Here is a 27772-nt window from a genome sequence, read left to right on the forward strand (position 1 = left end):
AGCAACTGAGTGATCAATGCCTGGAATGCTCTACCTGACTCTGTTGTTACATCCTCAAACCTCCTGCTTATAAATCGCACAGGGAGGTTTGGGGATGAGGGATCCCTGCGAATTGTGCATGAAATCACCCGAAGCTTCTCACCAGGCAAAGAACCAGCTTCACGACTGGGGCATTTGAGCCTAAGGGTGTCATGTGAATAGAGCTCAACAGATGCCAAATCTGGGTCATTCTGGCATCTTAGCAGAAAGATAAACGGGCTCTAGGGTGATGCTGGGCTTATTCAGCCATTGCCACAGCCCTTGGTAGCCAAGTTTCCATCTTTGGAGAAGGAGGGTCACAATCTTTTGGGGGACTGTGAAGGCTATGGGAGGGGAGCCTCCTTTACATCTCCCAGAGAGACGGTCCCTTCGAGGGGTTTGGGGAGCAACGGGCCCAAAGAGTGAAGAGCTATTCTTTTAGTCTCTATGAAATTCATTCTCCAAGCCATCCCTGGAGCTACGTCTGCAGTCCTCTCTCCAGTCTTCTTCTGGCATTTTGCCTCCAGGTGCTGGAGCCCCTCCTCAGGGAACTTCTCTCCTCCCCCCCCCCGAAGATGCAGAAGCCTCCCCTGTTTTTGAAAAAAAAATTCTAGAGCGCACACCTGACCTGCCTGTTCCCCCAAGCACTGGGTAGGTCAGAGTGGAAGGATGGGTGATCTCTTTTTCATTCCCTTTTATTCTTTTTTGATTGTATGATGTTTCCCTGAAGCGAATATATTGCTGTTTGTTCTGTGTAAACTCCCAACAATTTTGTTTCAAGAGTGAGATAACTTTCCAAAGGTTTTCAACAAAAGATAAAAATAAGGTAAGGCTAAAATTTCCAGCGAGGCTGTTTAATTGAGGGAGGGGCTTAGACTCTTCTCTTCATTGAAACCTGCCCCTCCCCACTGGAGGACTGGGTGAAATCCTGGCTAGGAATCATTTTGCCCAGATTTGGCTGCAACACCACCTGACCCTCCGTCGTTGAGTGAGAGTCCCAGCTCCAGTCTCACGATCCTCCAGGTTAGATTACTGCAGCAGACATGCACCGCACCCCCAAAGATCTGGTTAGAACACTGTAGCTAGTCTCAGAAGCACGGAAGATAAGCTCCTGCCAATTCTCTCCATTTATTGCGCCTTTTATTACTGTGCTTAGAAAACTTTTATTAACGTGCAGCCATAAATCCGTAGACTCTGAACAGGAGGAGAACTTCAGCGGAGCTCGGAGGACTGTCATTGGCGGAGCTTTGTCTTCGGTTGCAGATACAAATAAAACAGGGGAGTAGCGGAAGGGAGCGGAGTCCGAGACGGCCTAGGGGGCGAAGGGGGATCGATCGGAGAGCCTCAGAAGAAGAATGAGCGAGGAGGGCATCGTTCACACAAACGGGGTGACTAGCTTGAGCTCTACCGTTGCCTGGTTCTGGACAACGTCTCCCTAGGAGCCCTCCCTCCCTCCCTCCCTCCAGGACTCCCGGAAGACAATAAGGGAGCAGCGTTTTTTTCTCTCTTCTTCGCGGACCCGGACGGAGTGGAGAATTTTGGCAGAGTTGGAGTTTTTTGCGGATCCGGACGGGACCCGAACGGGGCAGCGGCTAAGCGACTTAACGGACGGCGTCTTCGGTTGGAGGTGCACGGGGGCGCCTGGTTGGAGAGCGATGCTGCTGCACCGGGCGCCCCTCTTGCTCTTGGGAGTTGTGCTGGGGTCCTTCGTGCTTGGGACTCTTTGCGGTGAGTTTGCGACGGGGAGGGGGGGGGGGAAGAAACAGACGGGGAGGGGATCTCATGTCCTGAGCTGGGTCTTTCTCTCCCCCATCCTCCCCCCTCAGTCCTTCTTTCCCAGAAGGCAAAATCCTCCTTCTCTCGCGATTCATCGATCCCGATTTAAAGAAACTTTAGTAACTGATTTGTAATCAGCCCCCATTTTTATTTCTGGGAGAACAGAGAGTAGAAGTGAAAAGAGAAGTTTTTAGACTTCAGGCCTGCCGTCTTTCTCCTGGTCCTTCCTTCTCCTGCCTGGGCGAAGTCCTCACCATCCAGCTCCACCCTTATCATCAAGCTTTGCCCTCACTGGAAAGATCCTCAGCTCATTTGTTCCAGTTTAGAGTGTTGCAGAAAATGAGACAAGACCAGCTCTTTGTCAGAGGGAAAGGTTTATTTGCGCAAAGGTTCAGGAGCAAAACCTGAACCCCGAATGGCAGTTGTTTACAGTCTTTTATACTCTTAGACAAGTTATTGATCATCCCAAAGTACCTGGCCTTCCTGTGCCATGTAGACCCCTTTCCTGTGTCATGTAGACCTCGTGCACAATCTCCCAAAACAGAGACATGACACTCATTACTCATTTACCTCCCCACAGGGGGTATTGGTACAAATATCCTGTTTCATTTGTTTCAGTTAGGTGAAGCAAACAGAACAACTAATCTTAAAGGTAATCATTCCTTTTTCCCATTCCACATGGTAAAGAAACTTTTAATACCCAAAGAATCTGTCTAGTTGACAAATTCTCTTTTAAGAGAACCTGTTGGGGAGGGGCTGTTTCTGATAATAGCACTTAGATTTCTGTACAGCTTGATACTGCTTGACAGTCCTCTCTAATAAACCCTTGAAGGGGCTGGTGTTGTAGTAAAGACCCCACAATTCTGCTCCTCTAACTCTTCCCTCTCCAGCCTCTCCTTCACATTCCCTGTCCTACTTCTACTGCAACTCTCAGAGCTCAGCCAGGGGCTGAACCAGTTCTTCATTAGGGGTGGGAGGGGTGGGGGGATGGGAGGAAACATGGGGGATCTCATGTCGTGGGCTGGATTTTTCTCTCCCCCATCCTCCCCCCTCAGTCCCAACTTCCTTCCTCACTTGTGTTTTTTTTTTAAGATTTTTTAAAAAATTTTCCATAACCACTCTTATATCATTAATGTTAGAGTGTGTCATCTGGGTACAGTCTTTGAATATTTAACAGTTGCATCATTTTAAATCTATTTTTATCTTGCCTTTACATTTCAATTGCCTTTTAATTCAACTCCTCCCCTATAATTCTATGTTCTTTTCCAAATTATTCAGTTTTCTGTTTCTTTTTGTCTATATTTATTTTCAATCCAGTGATTTAAAACATCCCCATATCTTTTAATACTCTGATTTTTCCTTCTCTTTAATTGCAATAGCAATAGCAATAGCAGTAGACTTATATACCGCTTCATAGGCCTTTCAGGCCTCTCTAAGCGGTTTACAGAGAGTCAGCATATTGCCCCCAACAATCTGGGTCCTCATTTTACCCACCTCGGAAGGATGGAAGGCTGAGTCAACCCTGAACCCTGAGTCAACCCTTGCCACCATTAATCTGTTCATTTCTGCACGTCTAATTTTTTTTAAACCGTTCCAGTTTTAAATCAATATGTTGCTGTATCATTCTTTCCAACCCCATGCAAATTTTTGCCCAGTATTTTTTTACCTCTGCACATGTCCACCACATATGATAATATGATCTTGGCATCTGGTGACATTTCCAACACTGGTTGATTTATCTTTAAACATTTTTGCCAGTCTTTCCAGTGACATATGCCATCTATAAAACATTTTATACAAATTCTCTTTATATGCTGTTGCTATTGTTAATTTATAATTCCTTTCTCATAATTGCAGCCACTTCTCAAGTTCTGTTATAGAACTTATAAGTTATACGTATATCCCCAAAAAATTGCTATCATTGTTTCTTTTACTTCTTCTTTCAACTTAACACAAATTAATTTTTTTTTATTTTTTAATCATTCGCTCTTCTGTTCCTGTGAGTATTTCATCCAATTCTGTCAACTCCAAATAAAAACCATAAAGCTTTGCATCTTTTTCATATCTTGATTGTATTTGCTACTTTGTGTGCCAAACCATATCTATCCCTTATTCTTCTAACTTGTTTCCTTTTTAATTCTCCCTTTTCTGATAAAATGTCTTTATATCTAATGATATTTCCATCTTAATAAAATTTGGATGTATCAATGCTTCCATTGTTAAAAGTCACATTGGAATCTTCAGATAATGTTTTCCTCTCCCTCTTTCCCAAACTAATAATAGAAAGTTTCTTCTCTCTTCTTCCATCTCTCTCTTCTCTCAATCTCTCCTCCTCCTGAAGTCCAAAGTATTGATCATAGAATAATTCCACTTTGTCTAGTAAATCTAATCTGTGTCTTTGTTCCTGCCAGTTTACTAGACAGAGAATGGAAGCAGTAGACTTCCTCCCATATTTGGGCATACCAGGGGTTGTGACACTAAATACATACCTATTCCCTGGCTCAGCTGATAAGGAGGAGAACCTTGTGGCTTAGTGGTTAACACATCTGCCTAAGATGTAATATAGCACAGGTTCTAATCTCAGTAAGGGTATGGCTAGCTGATGAGAGCTAAATAGCTTGAAATAGATCTATACTAGTCTCCCTTTATTTATTTATCAGCACAAATACAACACAAATGTAACAAAGGCGTTCTTCCTGTTTTGGTATTGTTTCATTTTTCCAGTTTTTTGCAAATACGATTCTAGCTGCTGTTAAAACATTTACAATCAAATATTTTAAGTCTTTGTTATAGATTTTTGGTATAATTCCCAGTAAAAAAATCTCTGGTTTAAGATCTATGTGTTTGTGTATCATTTTCTCCAACCACAAGTGAATTTTAGTGCAGTATCTTTTAGCTTCAATACAAGTCCACCACATGTGGTAATATGAGCCCGGTGTCTGATGACATTTCCAGCACTTTTCTGATTTATTCTTGGACATTCTTGCAATTCTCGTTGGGGGTAGATGCCACCTGTAAAACATCTTATACAAATTTTCTCTATATGCAGTTGACATTGTCATTTTATATTTTTGAGACCACAACTTCTGCCATTTCTCTAAATCAATCCCATGCCCAAAGTTTCCCCCCCCAAGCTATCATGGTTTCTTTAACTTGTTCCTCTTGTAATTTAACCTCTAATAAATATCCATATAATTTTTTAATTACTTTTTCATCAATACCTATTAAAATTTTATCTAACCCAGTCATTTTGTTGTAAAGACCTTTTGATTTTCTATCTTCATTATATCTAGATTGTATCTGTACATATGAATACCAATTCATTTCTATTCCTTCTTGTTTCAACTCTTGAATAGATTTGAGTTCACCCTCTGCATTCAGTATTTCAACATATGTTTGTTCCTTTTTATATAATATTGGGTATGAAAATGCTTCAATCATTGATATCCAGACTGAAGTTTTTAAGTAGTGTAATCTTTTAACCTTTTCCCAATTTAATAGCAAAGCCTCCCTTATATAATGTCTTCTAAAATAACCATGTGCTTTAGTTTCCTTATACCATAAAAAAGCATGCCATCCCAACAGTAAATCATGACTCTCTACATTCAATAGAGATTTTTTAGTGTTTTCCACTCCTTAATCCACATCAGGTTTGTTGCTTGATAATATAACTCCCAGTCAAGTAAGTCCAATCCTCCTCTTATTCTAGCATCTTGTAACAATTTGAATTTTATTCTTGCTTTTTTCCCTTGCCAAATAAACTTCAAAACTATTTTATTTAGATCTTCAAAAATGTCCTTGCCCAATTTGATTGGGATTGTCTAGAACAGGTATAAGATTCTGGGTAAAATGTTCATTTTAATTGTAGAAATTCTTCCTATCATTGATAGTTGTAGGTTTTCCCATTTCATCAAGTCAGTTGAAATTTGTTGTTTTAGTCTAGTATAATTGTCCTCCTTGAGAGGGCTACATCTAGCTGATAAATATATCCCCAAATATTTAACCTTGCTTGTGATTTGAATCTGCAAGGCTTTTGCCAACTCTTCCTTTTGTCTTAATGGTATGTTTTTTTGTCAAAATCTTTGTTTTATCTTTATTTTCAAACCTGCTACTTTTTCGTACTCCTCTATTCTTTCTAACAATTTGAGTGCTGTCTCTTGTGGATCTTCAAGAATAAAAACCAAATCATCTGTAAACACTTGTAGCTTGTATTCTTTTTTTAAAATTTTCATTCCTTTTATTTCTTCTTCTTCTCTAATCTTTCTATTTAAAACTTCTAATGTTAAGACAAAAAGTAACGATGATAATGGGCAACCTTGTCTCATACTTCTATTTATTTCAATAGAATCTGTCAATTCTCCATTTACCATTATCTTTGCTGTTTGTTTATGATATACCATTTGAATGGTTTGGATAAATTTCTTACCAAAATTCATCTGTTGCAATTGTAAAAACATAAATTGCCAATTCACGTTGTCAAAGGCCTTCTGTGCATCAAGAAACATCAGGGCCATTTGTTTTTTGGGATGGGCCTCATAGTATTCCAAAGTATTCAAAATCATTCTCATATCGTCTTTAATTTGTCTCTTTGGTAAAATACCATTTTGATCAGAGTGGATAAAACTATTTAAATATTTTTGAGTCTCTCTGCTAATATAGATGCAAATAGCTTGTAATCTGAATTTAATAAAGAGATTGGTCTATAGTTCTTGGTTTGTGTTAAATCAATCTCCTCTTTAGGTAGCAATGAAATGTATGCTTCTGACCATGATTTAGGTATTCTGCTCTCAGATATCACTTCATTCATAACTTCTCAGATATCACTTCATTCATAACTTCTAAGAGTGGGAGAGACAAGATTTCTTCAAATGTTTTGTAGAATTCCACTGGTAGTCCATCCAGACCTGGAGCTTTTCCATTATTTTGTTTTTTAAGTGCTTCCGTTAGCTCCATCATTGTTATTTTACTTTCCAACATTGTTCTAGTTTCGTCTGATATCTGGGGAAGATTAGCATCCTGTAGATACTTTTTAACTCCTCCCTCTTCCACTTTCTCTTGTTCATACAAGCTTAACATAGTAGTCTTGTATAATTTTTTTTTCTCAGTGTTTCCATACTGAATTTGTCCTTGCTCATCTCTTAATTGGAATATTTTCTTTGCTTCTCTCTCTTTTTTCAGTTTATATGCCAACCATCTGCCTGGTTTATTTGCATTTTCAAAATAATTCTGTTTAGTGCCTCTAATTTTTTGTGCCAGTTCTTCCTTTTCTAGTAGATCCATTTTATGTTTGATTGTATCCATTTTTATTTTAACATCTTCTTTTTTTTGGTGGTGATCTCTGTAGCTCTTTTTCAAGTATTTTATAATCGTTCTCTAGGGCTTTATACGTTTGTCTTTTCTTTGAATTTCTCTTCCTTCTGTAGTCTATTATCAGATCTCTAATGACAGCCTTCATTGTATCCCAAAGATTCTGCATTGATGTATCTTCTTTTCTATTTTCTTTAAAGAAAAAGGCCAATTCTTTTTCCATTTTCTGTACAGTGTCTTTTTCTTTCAATATGATATTATTTAGTGTCCATCTAGATCTTGTCCTTTGGCCTTTCCATTTGGTTGTGATTGGATTATGGTCCGCACAAGTGCTTGTTTCAATCTCAATTTCTTGTACATTGCAAATCAATTCTGTTGAGGCCCACATCATATCAATTCTGGAAAATGGTGAATGTCTATTTGAATAAAAAGTATATTGTTCTTTTGTAGTATTTCTTTCTCTCCATATATCTTTTAAATTTATTCATCTATCATCCTGAAGAAGGATTTCGAAAGCAGTTTTCTATTTAACTTTGTTGTTTTGTGTGTTTTGTAGTCCATGTTCTGGTTTACAATGCCATTAAAATCTCCCATCATACAAATATCAACATAGTCCAAATCCAAGGTTTTTGTGTGCAGTTTTTTATAAAATTCATCTTGCTTTTCATTAGGAGCATAGATTCCAATTAGGAGCATTTTTTAATATTATCCATAATTTCCACCATCAAAATTCTTCCCTCTTCATCTGCATAGATTAGTTTCGCTGGAATATTATCTTTAATATAGAAGATCACTCCTCTTTTCTTACAATTCGCCAGTGTAGTAAACGTTTTCCCAAGCTTTGGTTGTGTTAGTAGGTGTTCATGTCTCTTTTGAATATACTTCTTTTATTTTATTTTATTTTATTTTATTTTATTTAAGTATATTTTAAACTGTATTTGTTGATCTTCAATACATTTTATTTATTTCATTTTCATTTTCATTTTATACAATCACTTATATACTGTGCGTAACAAAAAAAAACAAAGAGAAAAAAAAAAAAGAAAAAAAAAACCCCCAACATAACACTTCAATCCCCCATACACCCTCTCTTCTCCCCCTCCAACTTTCATTTCACCCCTCCAGCATTCCCCTCTTCTACTTCCCTTCCCCCTCAGGCATCTCCCCCTCCCTCCATCTCACCCTCCTTACATTCCCTCTCACTCCCTCTTTACTTCTCCCTCCTCTTTCCCTCTTCTCCTCGCTTTGGTGTATCCATCAGTTGTTTTTTTTTTTTAAAGAATAAAAGAGAAAAAGAAAAAAAAGGAAAACGAGCCGCAGTATACAAGTGAATTCTTATTGTTCTAAGAATTGAAACTGTAATTCCACCCTCCCCCCTCCCCCCTATAATCCCCCCTCCCTAACCCCCTTACGGCTTCGCAGGTCCCATACCCGGCATAATTCTTTAACAAGCATTTGAGTATAATAAGGCCAGCTAACTTTAAAATTAAAAAAAAGAAAAGAAAAGAAAAGCCAAAAAAAAAAGGGAATAATAAAAAAAAAAAAATAAAAAAAAAAAGCACACACACACCCGAAAAGAAAGGAGAAACAGAGAAGGGTCAATAAACCCACTACGTTAACACAGCTTCCCATTATCTGTAAATCTTAAACAATGTAGCTCATTCCAAATTTCGATTATTTTACTACTTGCAGGGTTTCAAACTGTATTAGAGCCAGGTAAGTTGATCAATTAGGATTCCCCAACTAAAAGTCTCATTGCTTTGTCTATCTATTCAAACCTTTAATTTATCTCTTTTTTATCCAAATATCCAAACCTTTCTATAAAACCATTAAACTCAAGTACTTCTTTCATTTTTCATTTCCAACACCTCCCTTTCTATCCTTACCCACCTCCACATATAAATTTTTACCTTCCACCCTGCCTTTATCCATGTCCATATATATATTTTATCCGCGTCCATTGCTCCTCCCATATTTACTCCACTTTCCTGAAGACTCTCCGACCAATCTTTCTTGAGCTTATATTGAAATAGCAACTCAAACAAACATCAGCTTGCATTCTAGCCCCAAGTAGTCTAATTAAGCTTTCGCTACCCTTCCCTCTCCCACACGCCTCCCAACTCCGTTCATCCCAAACCACAACTCAAAAAGATCGCAATCTCCGCTCTCCTCGCCTAGGAAAATAATTCATGCGCAATTTGAGTTAGAATTCAGACAAATCTTATATACAATATATGTCCACAATCAGCAACGCTTCTTTCAGTCTCCATGTCTCATCATCAATATACCACTTTTCCATTTTGTCCCAGACGGAAATCATAAAGCTTTAAGAACATCGCTTAGTCTTTATTCTTTAGTCTTCTGCTCTTCCGGAAGAGGAAAGCAACACCCTCCGCCTTGTAGCCACGTGTCTCGCTGTTTGTCTCCTCCTTCTCCTTGTCTCTCTCCAGGTCCGGATGGATCAGGAAGTCCCGCCTTCAGGGTCTCGTAGTAAAATTCTCGGGCTTCACAGACAGAATTAATGCGGTGTTTTTGGTTGCCAAATGTAACTGTAATACCAGCTGGGACTTCCCATTTGTATGGAATCTGAGAATTTCTGAGTTCTTCGGTTAAGAAAGCGTACTCTTTCCTTGTTCTTAATATTTGAGATGGTACCTCTTTAAAAACAATCAAGTCCTGTCCATCAATTCTCAACCTCTTTCCGTAAAGCCTCTGTATTATCTCATTTCTGGATTCCCTTGTGGTAAAGTATATTATTATGTCCCTCGGAAGCTGTCGCTGTTTTGCTACCCACGAATTCTGGCGGTAAATTCTTTGAATCTGCCAATCAAAGTTAAATCCCGGACTTCCCACCAAGCGGCTGAAAGCCTCAAAGAAGATCTGTTTCAAATTCTCCTGTTGGTTTTCACGCAGTCCTCTAACTCTTATAGCAAAGGCAGTCTTATTATAATTTATCATGACAAGTTGTTTTTGAGCAGTTTCAATTTCCTGTTGTAATGTTTGAATTTTGGATATCAAATTAAGGTTAGTTTCTTCCAAAAGTTCCAATTTGTCCTCCGTTTCAGCAATATAATCTGTCATGACTGTCATTACTCCGATCATATCCTCCTTTGCCTGAGCAATTTTAGCATCAAATTGATCATATAATTCCGATATCAATTGATTAATTTCCTGTCTGAAATCATTAAGCGTTTTGAGAAGAAATTCTTGTGTTAGCAAATCTCCCGTGGAGGGTGTAGGAGACAGGGGTAGCGGCTTCATAGCAGTTTTTGGAGATATGTTATTAAGGAAGCGCTTCTGTTTAGATTTGGGAGCCATTCCAGAGTAAAAATAAAAGACAAGCAATCAAGCGAGCCAAAAATCAAAGTCTCTGCTCCCCTCAGTTAATCTTTTAGCAATTAGTACGGAGAAGCCTTCAGGAGGGTAGGGCTGAGTAAGTACGTCACATCAAACACAAAAGCTGCGAGATCGCCATCTTGTGACGCAGCTAAAAAAGAAAGGGAGCCTTTTGCGAAGTTGAAGCTGGTATTTTAAATAGTAATGGAAGAAATTCCTCAGGAATGGTCCCTGCCCGGATTAACATTTAAATAGCTTAGCTTTGTCCTGGGGGGGGGGGGGGGGCAATCTGCCTAGGGCTGCAAAAAAGGCAGCGCGGAAAACTGGCCGGAGTAAAGGCTCAGCTAATGTTGAACCTCTTCTCCATTCACAGCAAAAAAAAAGCTATGAATTACAAAGAGATCCTAACGACTGACCTTCTCCCTGCCCCTTTCTGCCAGAAAGGGGAGATATCTATAGATCTTATAAGATATACGAACCAGGGTCCTGGCAGGAGCTTCGTTGAGCTCCCGACGGCGGCAGGCTCCACCCCCCGAAGCCTTGAATATACTTCTTCTAGGCAGATTATGTCAAATTTTAGCTTTTCTAATTGAGAAATATTTTCTTTCTTTTAATTGCTGAGTTAAGTCTATTTATATTGATTGTGACCATTTTTCCTCCATATTTATACTTTATATACAGGATTTATAGCTCTAGTTGATCTGGGTTCTCATTGTTCTCTGAGATTTACACCACCCACCGCACCTTCCTCTTTATCAATTCCACCTACGGCTCCTTCTACTTTTTCAATCTCAATTATGGGTGTCTCCAGTAGTTGTGCCACTAATTCATCTTTTCCAGTCTTCTCAGCCATTTCTCTGAAATGTTCTGCAAAGAAAGCTTCTGCCTTATTGATTGTATCTATTCTATATCTTTGTCCTTGCCATCTCCCATCCTAATATTCCACTGCTCTCCCTTTCCATGTCGCTCAATCTGCTGTCTAACTCCTCAACCTTCTTCTCTTCTTGTTGAACCTTTTCTTCAATTTTTTGGACTCTGTCTTCATATTTCATCATCCAGTTTTGCATACCTTCCATTTTTCCTTCCATTTCATTTTAGCAACTTTTTGTTCTGTGCTTTGATTTTGTTGCTCTATTGTCTCAATTCTTTTTTCTATACTCTCAGTCTTCTTTACAATGGTGTCTAACTTTTCATCCTTACTATCAGCTCCTGCTTGTCATTTCTGTATCGCTTGCATGATTACCTCTAAAATTACTCCCTTCTCCTTTTCTTGTTGAATCATCGACTGTATTAATCTTTGTCCTCCTGCAGGTGAGGAGGCATGGGTTGTTGTTGTAGAACCAACAGGTGTTGTTTTTCTACTCATCTTCTAAATTTTTTCTTTTATATTCTAGTCCAGTTAATATCACAAAAATTTAAACATCAACTTATGAAGATTAGAGATTATAAATAAAGTGAGAGGAGAGAAAAAAGAAGGAGGAAAGAGGAAGAAGTGAAAATCTCTCACTTAAAAAAATAAAGGAATAAAAAAGAGAAAAGAAAGAGAGAGGAGAAAAAAAGTCTTTAATCCAATTTACTCAAATTTTAAGGCAAGCCATCCATTTGTGTCCAATATCTTCAAAAGGAAAAGAGAGCAAAAAAAAATAATCAAGAATCAATACTTCAAAGCCTAAAAAAGGGGGGGGAGTCAAAGAGCCAAGAAAAAAAAATCACCACCTCCCCAGCAAGATAATGTAAGAATAGTATAAGAACTGCCACAAAGCTAGAAAAAGTAAATTCAGTCTCTTTTTTTAAAAGATAAAAGTATTTCCAAGGTCACTCTGAGCTTTCCCTTAGCGCTTCTGTCTAGTCTAAAGTAACTTTCCAGATACTGAAAGTTCCACAGGAAACAGCTGTGTAAGCAATTGTATTCCTGCCCCTTTCAGCCCTTAATCAAATAGTCTTCAAGGGAATCATGTATTACTGAAACCTGGCTGGGCCCGGAGGGAGGAGTCCCCCTCACTGAAATGTGCCCAGAAGGATTTCAGGTGCTTCATCAGCCGCGACCCCAGGAAGGGGTGGGGGAGTGGCTGTCATTGTCCAAAGGTCTTTAGTTCCTCATAGGATCCCTGCTCCGGAGCTTGTCGGATGTGAGTCCCTGTTGATGAAGTTGGACCTTGGTGGTCAAGTGGGTTTGTTGCTGGAAGAAGGCAGGGCTTAGCAGTGAGAAGACGGAGTTTCAGGCTATTCCTGAAATTCCCCTATTCCGAAGGAAATTGGACGGTTCGTTTCAGACCCAAGCTGTCCTGGAGAGACAGTGAAAGGTTGGAGGAGATCCAGTGACCTCAGAGACGTTCGCAAAGTCTCTGGGGGGCTTGGAATTTAACCTCCTTTGCCAGTTCCTTCTGGATTAGCTGTAAGGAATTCTTCTGGATTAGCTGTAAGGAATCCTTCTGGATTAGCTGTAAGAAACTGCAGGTTGCCCCTAAGAATGGTGTGAGTGTTTTCAACTGGTAAGCTGATTTTATTACTCAAAGAGACATGGTCTACATAAAAATGTAAGCTAATTGAAACCAAAGAACAGAAGAATCTAGCGGCGAATTGGGTGTTTTTTTTATGGGTTTATGGCCGGTGGTTACCCTATTTCTTAAATGTTTTAAATGCTACTTACATGGATAAAGGAAAGATTACTTCAACATCTCCTCTGACTCTCCTTAAGTGGGCTGTAAACCAATTTACTATAATTTGGCTCCTTACAATTTGACACTTTTATTGCTTGGCTGTGTTGGTCTAAGATCAGATAAGATTGTACAGCTCCCAGCGTGTTCTTACTTGCAAATACCTTAAAGCCTCTAAAGGGAAATATATTAGCTGTGTCACAAACATGGCGTCTATGCAAGTTTCAAATGATTCATTTCAAATGATTTTCTCCGCGTTACAAAAGTTGTCTGACACGTATGATAGATTTGAAAAAAAAGCTGGACTATTTGTTGTTTTTAACATCAAAATATGAAGAAAAAAGTGAGAATGTTGAATGTTTGAATGTTCCTGAAATACAAATGAAGAATGTCAGAAATGAAGTTTCTCAATTTGCTGACATTCCGGGCAACTGGTTTAAAGATTCTCAACTTGCTGACACTCCGGGCGTCTGGTTTACTTTGGAGGGAGAAAGAAATGCAACATTTGAAGGGGGGGCTGCCACACAGAAGATTTATTTCAAAAGACAGAGCACAGGAGGAATGAGAAGCATTAAAGAATTTATACTTTATGAAACATCATTTGCAAAATTTCCGATACCACCACTGAGAATTAAAGATAAGCTGAAAAGTGCAACAAGCGTAGGACAACGCCTAGGACATTATATGAGAGACATCCTAAGCAAAAAGGTGCGAAGATATTCCTGTTTGGACTTGCTTATAAAGACGTTTGTAGAATTTGATCCACGAATGGTAATTGGATTAAGGAGGTTTTGTTATTGGAGAGACACAGGCTGATAGATGGAAGAATACAATTCAAAATTAGCTAAACCTAATTATTCTTATTTGTAATAGACATAGCTGAATAATAATTGATATTGATAGTAATGTATATAATGTGGAGTTGATATGATAAATAATAATTGGATATGAGAAGGGAAGGTTGGAAATATTTTTGGACCATATACAAAGGTTATTAATCACAATAATTATCACTATTAAAAAATAAAATAAAACTATATACAGTTAAATGTTAACTAATATGGGGAAAATGTTACGATATACAATATAATTACATAAAGAAGGGAGAATGATAATAAACTATATGTATGGAAGATGGAATTTTTGGTATTAAATATTATGGATGTTCAGCTAAAACAGGATATGAGGATTTAATGTTAATAGAGGATTTTACAAACAAGTAAATGAAATGCTAGCATGTGGTTATGAATTAAATCTTTGGCATTGTTAAGGATGAAGAATGTTTAAATAACTGTAGTTAACTAAAAGTGGAGGTATTATGATGTCAATATGGTAAACATTTGAGTTAAGATATTTGAATTAATATGAATTAATGGAAGAGATGCACCAAAACATGTTGTAACCAGCTGATATACTTTTTTTATAATATATATACCTGTGGTTTTTTTTTCTTTTTTCTTCTTTTGTTTTTCCTTTTTTTTTCCTGCCTTGTTTTTTGTTCTTTTTGTCTTCTCTGTGTTTTGATTTTTTCTTTTCCCACTGGTGTGGGCATGTGTTGTTTAAGTAACAAAATAAAAAAAAATTAATAAAAAAAAGTGGGTTTGTTGCTACTCCCTTCTCTGCCCTCTTTGCCTCCCCATATTGAGGTTAGGGGGAGGGTTCACATTGGCCTCTGGTCTCACCCAGATTCCCCCCTCCCATTTTATAACATCTGCAGCTTTTCACCAGCCACTTTGGCCCCCAATGATGTAAATGGAAAGTTGGGGTGACCAGGTGGGGTTTCCTGCTGCTTTTGAGCTTCTGGGGATGGAATCCCCTCTTTTACCTGCAGCCTCCTTGGGGCAGAGACTGAGCAATCCAGAAGGGGGTTTGAGGGAGGCCTTGCTGGAAGGGAGGAGGACACAATTGGGGCAGGTAAAGTTTAGGGAGCCCGACCTTCCTCTCCTCTCTCACCCCCCACCTTCCCTGCCCTCCAACCCTTCAGGCCCCCCAGAAGCTTCTTCTTTCTCTCTCAGTCACTCCCTCATTTCACCTCCTGCCTCCTCTCCCCGGATCTCCCCCTTCCTTTCCCCCCTTCCTCCTCCTCCCCCAGCTCTCTTTTTCTTCCTCTTCTCCCTTCTTCCTCCGCAGAGCCTCAGATGGGAGCCTCCATGGGATCCGGTTCTTGACTGAAGCCCCCTAACTCTTCTCTTCTGTCTCCCTTCCAGGCGCCTCCTCCCACTCCCTGAAGTATTTCTACACCTCCATCTTGGATCCCAGTCAGGGGCAGCAGCCCCACTTTGTCATTGTGGGGTATGTGGATGATCAGGTCTTCAGTTACTATGACAGCCACAGCCGGAGGGAGCAGCCTCGAGTCTCCTGGATGGAGAAGGTGGGGAAGGAGGATCCCCAGTACTGGGACAGAAACACCCAGCTATTTCGTGGCCATGAGGAGGTGTTCAGAGGACATGTGGAGAACCTGAGGATTCACTACAATCTTAGCAAAGGTGAGTGATGGGTCTGGTGGCTCCTCTGGCCCCATAATCCCCTCCCCAGGAACCAGAGGGGGGAGAAAGGGGGTCCCTTCAAAGGGAAAGGCTCCTTCCAAACCTTTAAAAAGTCTTTTTTTATATATGTTTATTCTTTTCTTTAATCAATATAAGATTCTCCTTGTCTCCATTGCTGACGATTTCTGCCAATTGCAGTTAATGGAAACTGTTTAAATTTCTCCTTCTCTCTTTCTGGATGTTGATATAAACTGAGGTAAAAAGAGACCGAAATCTCCCCTGCCCCCCATGACAGTTGGAGGGACCTGGGTGGATCTCCTGCTGTGGGGGAGGAAGGGAATCACAGGCCTCTCCCCTCCCTGAAAAAAAGGGCAGGTGGGTCCTAAGGAGATCCTGGGGGAAGCAGATCCTCCTCCTTCTCTCTGTTTCCACCCAAGAGAAATGAGGGATCTGGTGCAGATCCACCTGGGGAGACTAGATCCCTTTCCTTCTCCCCATTTTTGGAGGCAATGAGGGAGGCCCCAAACGCCAGGAGCTTCTCCTCATCCTCCAGTTGAGGGAGACCTCTAAACCATGGTTTGCTTCTGGTCAGCCCAAAGTGGGAACCAGCCCTTGTGACTTGGTGCTATTTATGAACACAGAGCATGATTTATGGTCACAGGGATCCCTGCAACTTTTCCCAGATCGACCAGATCCTCTTTGAGGCACAAGATTCTCATTCCCTTTTTGCAGCTGCAGATTCAGGCAACTGTTCCCTCTCTGGGATCCCTTCCCCCCCCCACCCAAGAGTTCCCCCTGCAGAGGAATGGCAGAAGGAAAGATGGAAGGGTCTCCGTCCTTCCGTTTCTTTGCGATTCCTTCTTTTCTCCATCTCCCTCGGGATCCTCTGCTGGCTTTTCCAGATTCCCTTTTTCCTGGGGAGATTCAGGGGCTCCATCCTGGGGGGAAAATGCAGGGATGGTGGTCGAGCGAAGGGAAAAGGGCAATTACTGATGGTGACTTCTTTCCCTTGAATGCTTGGGAGGAAATGGGGGTGTCAGTGCCTGTGTCAAGGTCACTGCAGGGAGGGGGGTCTCTGTCTATCTTCAGGACTCCCCAAACCATCCTCCTTCCTGTCTTTCAGGCCTTCACACATGGCAGCTGATATATGGCTGTGAGCTCCAGAGAGACAAGAGCAAAAGAGGGTTTTATCAGTATGGCTACAAAGGGAGGACCTTTATCACCTTCGACGTGGAGACCCTCACCTGGGTGGCTCCCGACCCCCAGGCCCAGATCACCCAGAGGAATTGGGACGCTATTCCAGGATATAATAGGAGAAGAAAAGCCTACCTGGAGGAGGAATGCATTGAGTGGCTGGAGAAGCACCTGTCCTATGGTAATGAGACACTGCTGAGGACAGGTGAGCATCTGGATTCAGGCTGGACTTTCCTCCTTTATGGCTGGATCTCCTGTACACATTCAGCCCCTTTGGGTCCCTGGTCTTTAGCCTGTTTGCTCTGGTGGGAATCCCCCTCCTCCTCTTCCAGCCCCTCTTGCATGTAGACCCTCCCCCCCCTCTCCCCTAGATCTACCCCTCCCCCTTGGGACCTTCATCCCTCCAGGATCAGCTGGATGAGATTAGGATCAATGGGGGAATTGCAAACAGGAGCCCCCACTGATGATTGCCCACAGCCCCTCCCTGCCTGGGGGAATCCTCTCTCTCTTCCATTGGCATCAACCTCTCTCTGCGCCCCCCCCCCACTTTTGAGAGACAAAATCTCTTTTCCCAATTGATCCCTGTGAGATTCCCTTTGATCTCTCTTCCTCTTAAAATTGGGGTTGTGTCCCTTGGAAAGAGGCTGGAGCAGCCTCAGATTCAGGGGAGCAGAAGAGGAGGCAAAAAGTAGGGAGAATCTTCTGTGTGGTTGTTGTTGTCTTGAAAGGGAACCTAAAAGACCATCTCCACTTTCCCTCCCCTGAAGGGAGCAGCCCAAGATCACTCAGAGTTCAAAGCAGCCAGAGAGGAATTTCCTTGGAGCCTCAATTTGCTTCTGGAGGTTTTTCAGGCTGAGTCCCTGGGAAGGACTCAAAATCAGGAGTTCTTCTGGTTGATCCTTTTCCAGATTCGGAGCATTTCCCAAAACTCTTGGAGAGGCTGCAAGTGTGGAATGCGAATCTTTGGCTTAAAACTAAGTGGTGGGAGACTTTCCTGCCCCTCCAAGTTTCCCATCCACCTTCCAGGCTCTGGAGGGGCTCAGAGTTAATTCTGGGGGTGCCGTTTCTGCAGAGACCCCAAAGGTGACGGTGAGCAGCCGGACGGAGGTGGAGGATGGGATGGAGACGCACATCTGCCGAGTGGATGGCTTCTACCCCAGGGACATCGATGCCTCCTGGAGGAGGGATGGGGAGGTATGGCTGGAAGAGACCTTCCATGGGTTTCTGGCCCCCAACGCGGATGGGACCTACCACTACTGGCTCAGCATCCGGATCGACCCCAAAGAGAGGAGCCGCTATCGGTGCCACGTGGAGCACGACGGCCTGCAGGAGCCTCTGGACTTGGAGTTAAAGGGTGAGAGGCTGCAGGGAGGGGAAGGCTGGGCTCTCTGGCAGGCTGGAGGGTGTTGGGAGAGAAATCTGACTCCAGCTGTGTCCAGATGTGAGCATAGCTGAGCTTTCATCCATTGGTCCTTCCAGTGTTTGAGGCTGGAGGAGCTGCAGGGACCAGACTGTAGAACTGACTTCGGGTGATGGAAAGGACAGAATCCCATCCCAATACTTGGCCGATCCTGATGAAATTCCTTATTTTACTTCCAATAATAAAATACAAACACTGAAACTGAAGTAAAAAGCATACAGAGTTGCCCAATTCCACTCAGAGTCAAGGCTTATTGGGGCAGCCTATAAAAAGAATAAAAATGTTTTTGTTTAACAAATGTTTGTTTTATTGTGTTGAAGAAGTTTTGTTTTGGAAGCTGCTATGAGTCAGAAGGTGGCAAAGGGCTGTTTTTGAGTGGAAAAGCCAAAGATGAATTCAGTTGCCTTCATGCTGGGCTGGTGTGAGAAGAAGGCAGCATCCTGAGGACACGTCCTCTAACAACGGATAGCAAGGCGCCTTCATGTTACTTTGAGAAGGACAGAAAAATGAGCCCATGGAGTTTTTAATTTGGGGTATTTTCAGCTTTCACCTCTTTAGGTCTCTTCCCTGGTTGGGAAGATTGTTTGGGGTTCTTCTTCAATGATCTGCTCTTTCTCCCAATTCAGAACCAACCAATTCAAAATCCAACCTGGGGCTCATCATCGGCTGCGTTGTGGCTGCTCTTGTCCTGGCGTGTGTGATTGCTGGAATTGTTGTATTCTTCAGTAAGTATCTTTTTTGGGGAGGGGGGGTGATGGAAGGAAGATGGGGAGATTCCCCCCCCCCAAGTCCCTCCCTTTGGGGAGCTTCTTCTGGGCTTCCTTCTGTCCTGTTTTCCCAGCCCTCTAGGGGAGCATCTGAGATCTCTGCCTCTTGCTGGGACTCCAGTTTCTATTCAGCTGAGTCTGAGATTCAGGCAGTCCTGTCTCCTTCTGAGTTGGGAAGAGGCATCCCAGTTCCTTTGTCCCTTTCAAAGGCTTTGGTCAGAGAGCAGCAGAGAAGGATTTCCATGGAAACCTTCCTCCCCTCCCAGCTGCTCCTTCTGCTTCCCCCAATTCCCCTCCATCCATCTCGGAGGCAGCAGGTCTCTCTTGGGGCAAATCAGGAGATACATTTGTATTTTGAAGATTTTTCTGTCTTGGTTGATGGGACTAAGTGTCTGTGAAATATCTCCCGGGGTTCTTCCTCCTACAGAGGGAGAGTTTGGATGATCTCTTGTGGATTCTTTTGAGCTTTCACTGATTTTTATTCTTGCAGAAAAACGTCAAGATGACTACAAAGCAGCACCAAGTGAGTGAATTGTCCTCTTTCCATGTAATCTCCAACTTAGAGCAGGGAGCAGGGACACAATTATTTGAGAGGGGTGTGTATATGTGTCTTCCTCTTCATGCTAAGAACCAGGCTGGGGAGGTTGGGCCCCCTTTTCATTACAGCCAGGCTATTATTAGAAGTGGAGTCCTCTAGGAGAAACATCTGGGAGAAGGAACCTTCAGGAAGAGGAGAAGACCTGGCTGGTGGAAGGTCCCTCTGACTGAGGACATGCTCTGTTCCCCAAGGAGGCCAAGAGGAAAGGCTTGGCCAAGTGAGACTCAGAAGCTCCATAAAACTAGGGGACAAAAGGGGGCATTTTGAGGGAAAAGGAGCTTTGGGGGATGCCAGTTGTATCTCCTCTTGGTCTCCCATCACAAAACCTATCTATGTACAAATTGGTTACAAAAAGAAACTTTTAGGTCAGCTCTGCCTTCTGGCCTTGTGTGATATAAATACAAATTTTAAGAATTCTTTCCAATGCCTTTTAGCCAAAGCAATTTAGTTCAAACTCTCTCCATGTATTTGTGTGTCTTTATTTGTGTGGGAGAGAGAAAGGGAGGGAGGGAGGGAGGGAGTTGGAGTCAGAAAGAGCTGAGCTTCTCCGTTTATAAGCCAAGAGAGACAGAAAGACGGACATCCTCCCTCATCCTCTTTTTCTTTCCTTCTTTTCCAGCAAGTGACAGAGGATCCATCAATTCAGACCAGGGTAAGTCAGAGGGAGCAGCTGCTTCATGAGCCCTTCTCTCCCTTTGGAAGACTTTGGGGGGATGAAAAGAGGGAAGGTCCCCCACTTTTTAAAGCCCCCCCCCCAATTCATCCTCCCTGGGTTCCCTCTGAGTCTGCTTCTGGTGGAATAATAATTGGCTTATTATTTAAATATTATTTAAATTATTAAGTATTATTTAAACTTTGGCTTAGTGGTGAGGGAAACAGGTGAAACTTTTGAGTTCTAGTCCTGCCTTAGGCATGAATGTCATAAAATCCACTTTCCTTGCACTGGTTGATTCTGCAGAGGAGAAGGGAAACTCTCCCTGTTGGATTCAGGCAGGGGAGGCAGCCCAGAGTCTGCATGGTGGAGCCTTGGCCCCCTTTGGAGGAAAAGGGCCTCAATTCTTTGAGGGGAAATGGGGAAAGCAGCAGTGAGGCCATGATACAAAGTGGTTAGAGACTCCTCTGGTGGCATAACTGAGACCTGGCTGACTCTAGAAGAGGGGGGGTTTCCCTCTCTCAGAGATGTGCCCAGAGATGTGCCCAGCTGAGTTTAGGGTTTGGGATCCCAACTGAGACCCCAGCCAGGATTGGTGGCACTCAGGAGGCTCCCACCCCATGTTTCTGGTTGTGACTCCCCATTTCTGACTCTGGGCTCACATGATAATTTCCTGGCAGTGAGAACAATTAATCAGTGGAACAATTTGCCTCCAGAAATTTTGAATGCCCCAACACTGGAAGTCTTTAAGAAGAGGATAACGATTTGTCTGAAGTGGTGTAGGGTTTCCTGCCTAGACAGGGTGTTGGACTAGAAGACCTCCCTTCCAACTTAGCTATTCTGTTCTGTTCTGTTCTGTTCTGTTCTGTTCTATTCTATTCTATTGTACCAGCCTCCCTGATGCATGGCCAGCTCCCTGCCTCAGACGCTGGGGGCATCTCAGGGCTGGCATGGAGTTGCCCAGGATTATGGTCCTGGGAGACCTCAATCTGCCATCCCTGGGTTTGGCCTCCAAAGCAGCCCAGGAGTTCATGGCTGTCATCTGGGGTCCGACTGGAGACAGAGGTCACACACTGGACACGATCTTCTTGTCAGACCAAATGCAACAGGATCTGATGGGGGATTTTGGTTTTCATTTATTGCTTTAAATATTCTGCACGGCATTTTATTGAATTTTACTGTGAGCTGCCTACAGTCACCTGAATGAGATAGGTGGGATGGAAGTTTAATTCATGAATTAATAAAAAGCTTTATGTCCTCTGAGAAGTTTGGGAAGCTGAAGAGGTTGAATGGTGAAGAGAGAGATTTCTCCTCCTCAGAGGATCCAGACATTCATTCATTCTGTGTCTTTCTCTCCAATCCAGGGAGCAACCGGACTGTTTAGCAGCCCCCTTGCAGGTGAGTGGTCTCAGTGGGGGCCGTATGGGGTGAGAGGGAGGGGGGCCTTTGGGGTCCAAGGACCAAGTGAGGGCGAAGATGCTTTGGGAATCCCTCTTCTCTCTCCTATCCACCTCAAACACTGGAAGGTAAGGAATTTGGGGGAGGGGTCCTCCTGCCCCCAAACTCTGATCCTCTGGCACCTCTCAGGCTCTGACTGTCTTGATCCAACTAACCCTTGGATACTTTCTCCCTCCTCTTTGCAGGGGAGACGCCCAGTATGAGGAGAGAGGAGAGAAGATGGGATCGGCCTCCTTCTGAATTAGGCCGGACTCTCAGGAGGAGCCCTTCAGGCCCTTCCTGCATGCTGGAGCCCGGAGAGATTTTTGGCTCTTTCATCACTGCTTTTATCACTGAATCAGTAAACTGCTTCTATTATGATTGAGGAGCAGAGGAGAAAAGAATATATTGTGTGTTACTAATTGTGGAATCAAAATATTTCAAATTGGGTTTCGTAGAGAAGAGTTTAAATAGGTTGCATAACCCCCTTAATGGGCTTTTGCTGATTAGTCTTAGTGAATAGAGGTTGGAGGCTAAAGATGAGGTTTTAGAGACGTGTTTATAGAGAATGGGGTGAGGAATCGGATGAAGAATTTCTTGGTTTTACTTTAAGAAAGATTGATAAGTTGTTAATTTTCATTATATTTGTTGGGGATAAAGGTGGAGGTTACTTTTTGTTTTTTTTCCTTGTGTTAGTTTTATCTGTTTAATGTGATCTTTGATGAAACTATTACTAAGAGAAGTTTGCGTTTTGAGATTTTTGCGGCTAAATTAGTTGATGCATTTTTAATTGATTGTTGCAGTTATTTGACCATATATTTCATAACACAAAGTTTGACAATCAATATACTGAGTGTAACATTAGACAGTGATTTTTTTTATAGATTGGCATTTATGGCTTTTCATGATTTAGAAAAACGGATGATGAAATCAATTGCTATCTCCTTAACAATTGCACATCTTTAAATGATTAAATCTTTAAACCAATAAAGGATTTCTTTTCCTCGTACTTGATTGCTGTATCTTTGGGGAGGTTGGAATTAAGAGGGATTCTACCCTCCTTGTTGATCAGAGACCCCGATTCCAATTTCCCTTTGAGTGATGGGAAGGGGGAGGAAGCAAAGCAAAATCCAGAAGGAGGAAGAACTGGGGGGGCTCCTGGGGGCTCCTTTGGGGAGGAGGCAGCCATTTTGCTCCTATGTCCAGAGGTTCCTCCAGCATCACCAGTTGATCTTGTGTAAAAGGGCTACCTGGTCTTGGCTTGGGAGTGGCAGCAACAGAGGCTGCCTCTCCCTCAGACCCTCCTTTGCCTCCGGCTGTTGGCCAAGTGGCTGCTCTCTGAGCCTCACCCAGGAGCCCTTCGGGAGACAGGAGCTGAATGCCCAGCCAGAGCCCTCCTGGTCCCCTTGCAGAAGGGCAGCTTCTCCTGCTTCTGGGAGATCCTCTCTGGGCTCCTCAGCTGCCCAAGATGGTGCAGTGGCCCAAGAGTGGGGAGACCCCTGATTGATGGGAAAGGTGTCCCCCATATTACAATGGTTGCTTTGGGGGCACAGAGGAGTGAAAAGGATGGGGGTCTCTCCAGGGTGAAATCTACTTACCTTCGCTACTGGTTGGCAAATGTGAGCATGCGCACGCCCCCTCCACGCATGCGCAGGACCTTCCGCGGATGCACAGTGTCCAAAACATATGGTGGCGTCTGGGTGGGTGGGCGGAGCCTGCTACAGAGCACGCCTGCAAAGTTAAGTAGAACAGCGAATGGGGGGGCGGAATCCGCTGTGCCACCCGATTTAGATTAGCTGCTTTCTAGCCAATAGAAACCGTGTGTCACAGCTGATCCTGGGAAATACCAGTTCACCCGACCCGAGAGCCTTTTTTACTCCCAGTTCAGGCGATCCAGTCTGAACCGGTAGCATTTCACCCCTGAGCCTGTCCTCCCCCTCCCTCAGGACTAGCCACCTTTGGAAGCCTCAAAAGAAAACTTGGAAACATTTTGCAAGAATTCAGTGCATATTTCAGCCTCTTCTACAGATTCAAATCTTTTAGAAATGTATTTATTAATTAGAATATATGACCGTCCAGCTGACATAAGCGGCTCTGGTCAGCCAACACAATAAAAATATCCACACAAGAACAAAAGACAATAAATATAATGCACGAAAGAAAAATGAGCACAAGGATAAACCAGGCAGCCACAAATTCATTCAGTTTCATCTACAGGGAGTCCTCGACTTACAACAGTTAATTTAGTGACCATTCGAAGTTACAACAGGATTCAAAAAAAGAGACTGATGACCATTTTCCACACTTGTGTCCGTTGCAGAATTCCTGTGGTCGTGTGACCAACCTTTGGCCACTTGGCAACTGGTTCATACTTACGACTGTTTCAGTGTCCTGGAGTCCCATGATCCCCTCCTGTGTCCTTTGGACAAGCAAAGTCAATGGGGAAGCCAGTTTCACTTAACAACCGTGTTACTAACAATTTGAGTGACTCATTTAACAACCGTGGCAAGAAAGTCGTGAGCAAATGTTAAGTGAAATGTTGGGCTTAATTCTGGTCGTAAGTAGAGGACTCCCTGTACCAGGCTAGACACCAGGAGGCAGTGAGTTCAGCTGTGTGATTTTGGACCAGTCTTCGTGTCTCCACAGGGTTGTTGCGAGGAAAACAGAAGAAGGAAAGAGTGTTATTTATGTCCTCAGCCCTGAGTTCTTCATGAAAAAGATAAAGGTGGGATGTGAACAAACTCAGGGGCTTCACTCTCTCCCGATCTCAAGGACGCCTGAAAGAAACACAAAAGGCCATCGTGGTTCAGCCTGATCTAACGCCCAAAGGAAATAATGTCCCAGAGGGTTGGTGGTAAAGCCTTAGTCATGTCCTTCCTTGATGACTTTAAGGATTGCGGTTCAAGAATCAGAAAATTATAAGCAGAGAACTAAAGAAAAAATAACAATTGTGTGAAAGTCTTCATTGCCTCTTTCCTGGGAACAATCCCCCTCACACACACACATTTAATGACTTTGTCAAGATTGAATCGCTTTATTGTCTTCCAGCTTCTATCGCTATTCAACTGGCCAAGTGTAGGAAGTTCAAACCCACCCCTCCTAGAAAAATGAAATAGCCTGGGAAATATTAAAAAGGCAGAATATTATATTTCCCTGGATCGGAAATGGAGAAACATGTTTTTAGGTAGGAAACAGATTCACTCTTAATAGCCCCACCTTTGTTCATGGGCCCTTAAAATGCTGGAGCCAGTCTATTCTACATAACAAAGGTCTCCCCCATCAGCTCCAGGGTGATGGGGTTAAGGGATGATAGTATTAGCCCTTTACCCATTTCACCACAGGGCACCTGGGAAGAAGCAATGCTCAACCAAACATGGACTCAAAGCACAGCCTAGAGAGTTGCCCCTGCATGGCCCCATGGGAGTCTGGCAACCAATCAGAATACAAGATCAAGATCAAAGGCCAGAGAGGACATAAAACCAGGGACTTTCAATATCTCGTTCTCTTTTCTTTACCCAACATTGAAGGATGTGATCACCTTTCCCCCCCCCCCCCCGACCTCAAACCATGTGGTCCTGTCCACCATTAAACCATCTTACCAAGCAGCGTCCATGTTTCCAGTCTCTTTTTCCAGTTGGAACTGAACCCAGGAGGACATTTCTTCCCACACAATGAAAAGGCGAGAGGGGTGGAATGTGTAGGGAGGAAACGGGATGCCAAGATGCCGTCCTGGGAGGGTGAGAACTTGCAAAAGGCCAAGGTCACTACTGCAGGTGTTTGCTGGGGAAGTGGACTTTTCCCATAACAAAAGCTTTACAATTGGACAAGGCGAACACCTGAGGGCTGGGAGAAGGGAATCTATTGTTTAATTGAGCAAGGGAAAACCAGAGCTGGTTTTGCTTCTTCGGTTCCCAGATGGTGAACTCAATAAAGTTTCACTTTTGGGGATTCAACGACCCTGAGAGTTCCTTTTTGGGGGGGTTCGCTAGTGGGACTGTTGACAGACTGCTTTGTTTAAAAACCGAGTTGCCAGTTCCAATTTTGGTTGTTAAGTGAGATTACCTATACCTAAGGTGACCAGTTTTTCAGTTGGTAAAGAGGGACGCCATTGATGGGGGGAGGGGGGGTTGATTAAAATTTTTATATTTTGTCAAAAGGTCACCCCAGGACACTGAAACCAGCATAAATACGAATCTGTTGCCAAACAAAATTTTGATCACGTGACCATGAGGATGCTGCAACGGTCGTAAGTGTGTCTTTGATTGTGTGTGCGGGAGAGAAAGGGAGGGAGGGAGGGAGCTGGAGTCAGAAAGAGCTGAACTTTCTCACCCTCTTTTTCTTTCCTTCTTCTCCAGCAAATGAGGAAGGATCCAACTCTTCAGACCAGGGTAAGTCGGAGGGAGCTGCTGTGTGAGCCATTCTGTCCCTTTGTAAGACTTTGGAGGGATGAAAAGAGGAGGGAACCCCCACTTTTTAGAGCCCACCCCCAATTTCATCCTCCCTGTCTTCCCTCTGTGTCTGGTTCTGCTGAAATCATTAGAATAATTGGAGCCACTATGAGTTCTAAACATACAGTATGAGAAATGGTTGCAGGAACTGGGTGTGTCTAGTTTAATAGAAAGAAGGACTAGGGGAGACATGATAGCAGTATTTTGATATCTCAGGGGTTGCCACAAAGAAGAGGGAGTCAAGCTATTCTCCAAGGCACCTGGGGGCAGGACAAGAAGCAAAGGGTGGAAACTAATCAAGGAGAGAAGCAACTTAGAACTAAGGAGAAATTTCCTGACAGTGAGAACAATTAATCAGTTGAACGATTTGCCTCCAGAAGTTGTGAATGCTCCAACAATGGAAATTTTAAAGAAGAGATTGGATAACCATTTGTCTGAAGTGGTATAGGGTTTCCTGCCTAAGCAGGGGGTTGGACTAGAAGACCTCCAAGGTCCCTTCCAACTCTTGTTATTCTATTCTATTCATAGGCATGAAAGCTGGATGGGTGTGACAAAATTTCCTTTCCTTTCATTAATTTCTTCTGCAGAGGAGAAGGGAAACTCTCCTTCTTGGGTTCAGGCAGGGGAGGCAGAGCCTGGCTCCCATTGGGGGAAAGAGCCCCCATTTCTTTGAGAGGGAAATAGGAAAACCACTAGCAATGCAATGATCCCCAGTGGTTAGAGACTCTTCTGGTGGCATAGCTGAGACATGGCTGACTCTGGAAGGGGAGGGGGGAGATTCCTTCTCTCTGAGATGTGCTCAGCTGGGTTTAGGGTTTGGCCCCACGGGGACCCCAGGGCAGGGGAGGTGGGGTAGCCGTGGCCATCTGAGAATCTCCTTTGGCCCTCAGGAGCCTTTGGTCCCCAGGTTTCCGGTGGTGAAACCCCATTTCTCAACCGGGTGTTTGTTTATTGTTTTAAATATTCCACACAACATTTTATTGGAGAAATGGGGGAGGTAGAAATCTAATAACCAATGAAGGAAAAGTCTCTTGTCCTCATGAAGCCGTGGGGGTTTAATGGTGAAGAGAGAGAGGACCAAGACAAAAGTCTCACTCTGTGTCTGTCTCTCCAATGCAGGGAGCAACCAGGCCATTTTGCAGCCCCGTAGCAGGTGGGTGGTCCCAGTGGGGGCCGTCTGGGGGGAGCGGGAGGAAGGGAGGGGAGGGCTTTGAAGTCCAAGGACCAACCGATCGTGAAGATAACTTTGGGAAACCCCACCTTCTCTCTCCTGTTTATGTCAAACACTGCAGGATAAGGAATTTGTGGCTCTGGGCTCTTTATGCCTGCCTGCCCCCCAACCTCTTACCCTGGATGGCCAAACTGTTGGCCCCTCTCAGGATCTGTCTTGGATCAGGAGGCTCAGAGTCCTTCAAAGAGGAGATCTGAGTGTTCTCACGGCAAGAGAGAGGGGGGAGAAGGGGGAGACAAGGGACTTCTCAGGGCCACGGATGGAGAGGGGGCTTCTCTGCCCTCCTTCATCCCATCTGGGAATCCCTCCCTCCAGATGCTGAAGGAAAAGCTGGACTCTCTGGAGGCCACAAATCCATTTGCACTTGTCTCTGGGGGCAACAGGGAGTAGAATTGGATTTGTGCATTTGAGGGGAGGCATCCATACATGGGGGACAGGTTCTCAC

The 27772-nt window shown here is 43.2% G+C and overlaps 3 protein-coding genes across 4 annotated transcripts in view; 2 read left to right on the forward strand and 1 right to left on the reverse strand.

The window, feature by feature from the left end:
* LOC106552957 (major histocompatibility complex class I-related protein 1-like) overlaps positions 1–27772 on the reverse strand; it is a 554120-nt gene that overhangs the window by 439009 nt on the left and 87339 nt on the right. The gene's annotated exons all lie outside the window — the stretch shown is intronic.
* LOC106541424 (major histocompatibility complex class I-related protein 1-like) overlaps positions 1–27772 on the forward strand; it is a 201545-nt gene that overhangs the window by 150425 nt on the left and 23348 nt on the right. The window lies entirely within an intron of this gene.
* Positions 1674–20240, forward strand: LOC148047205 (major histocompatibility complex class I-related protein 1-like). The gene is made up of 7 exons (XM_087711126.1): positions 1674–1746; positions 15302–15580; positions 16704–16979; positions 17847–18128; positions 18821–18919; positions 19452–19484; positions 20179–20240. Exons 1-7 carry the CDS (start codon positions 1674–1676, stop codon positions 20238–20240), a joined length of 1104 nt encoding a protein of 367 aa, XP_087567252.1.

The sequence above is a fragment of the Thamnophis sirtalis genome, unplaced genomic scaffold, assembly GCF_051295495.1.
Source record: "Thamnophis sirtalis isolate CommonGarterSnake01/CBP01778 unplaced genomic scaffold, rThaSir2_p1.2 scaffold_3, whole genome shotgun sequence".
NCBI lineage: Eukaryota > Metazoa > Chordata > Lepidosauria > Squamata > Natricidae > Thamnophis > Thamnophis sirtalis.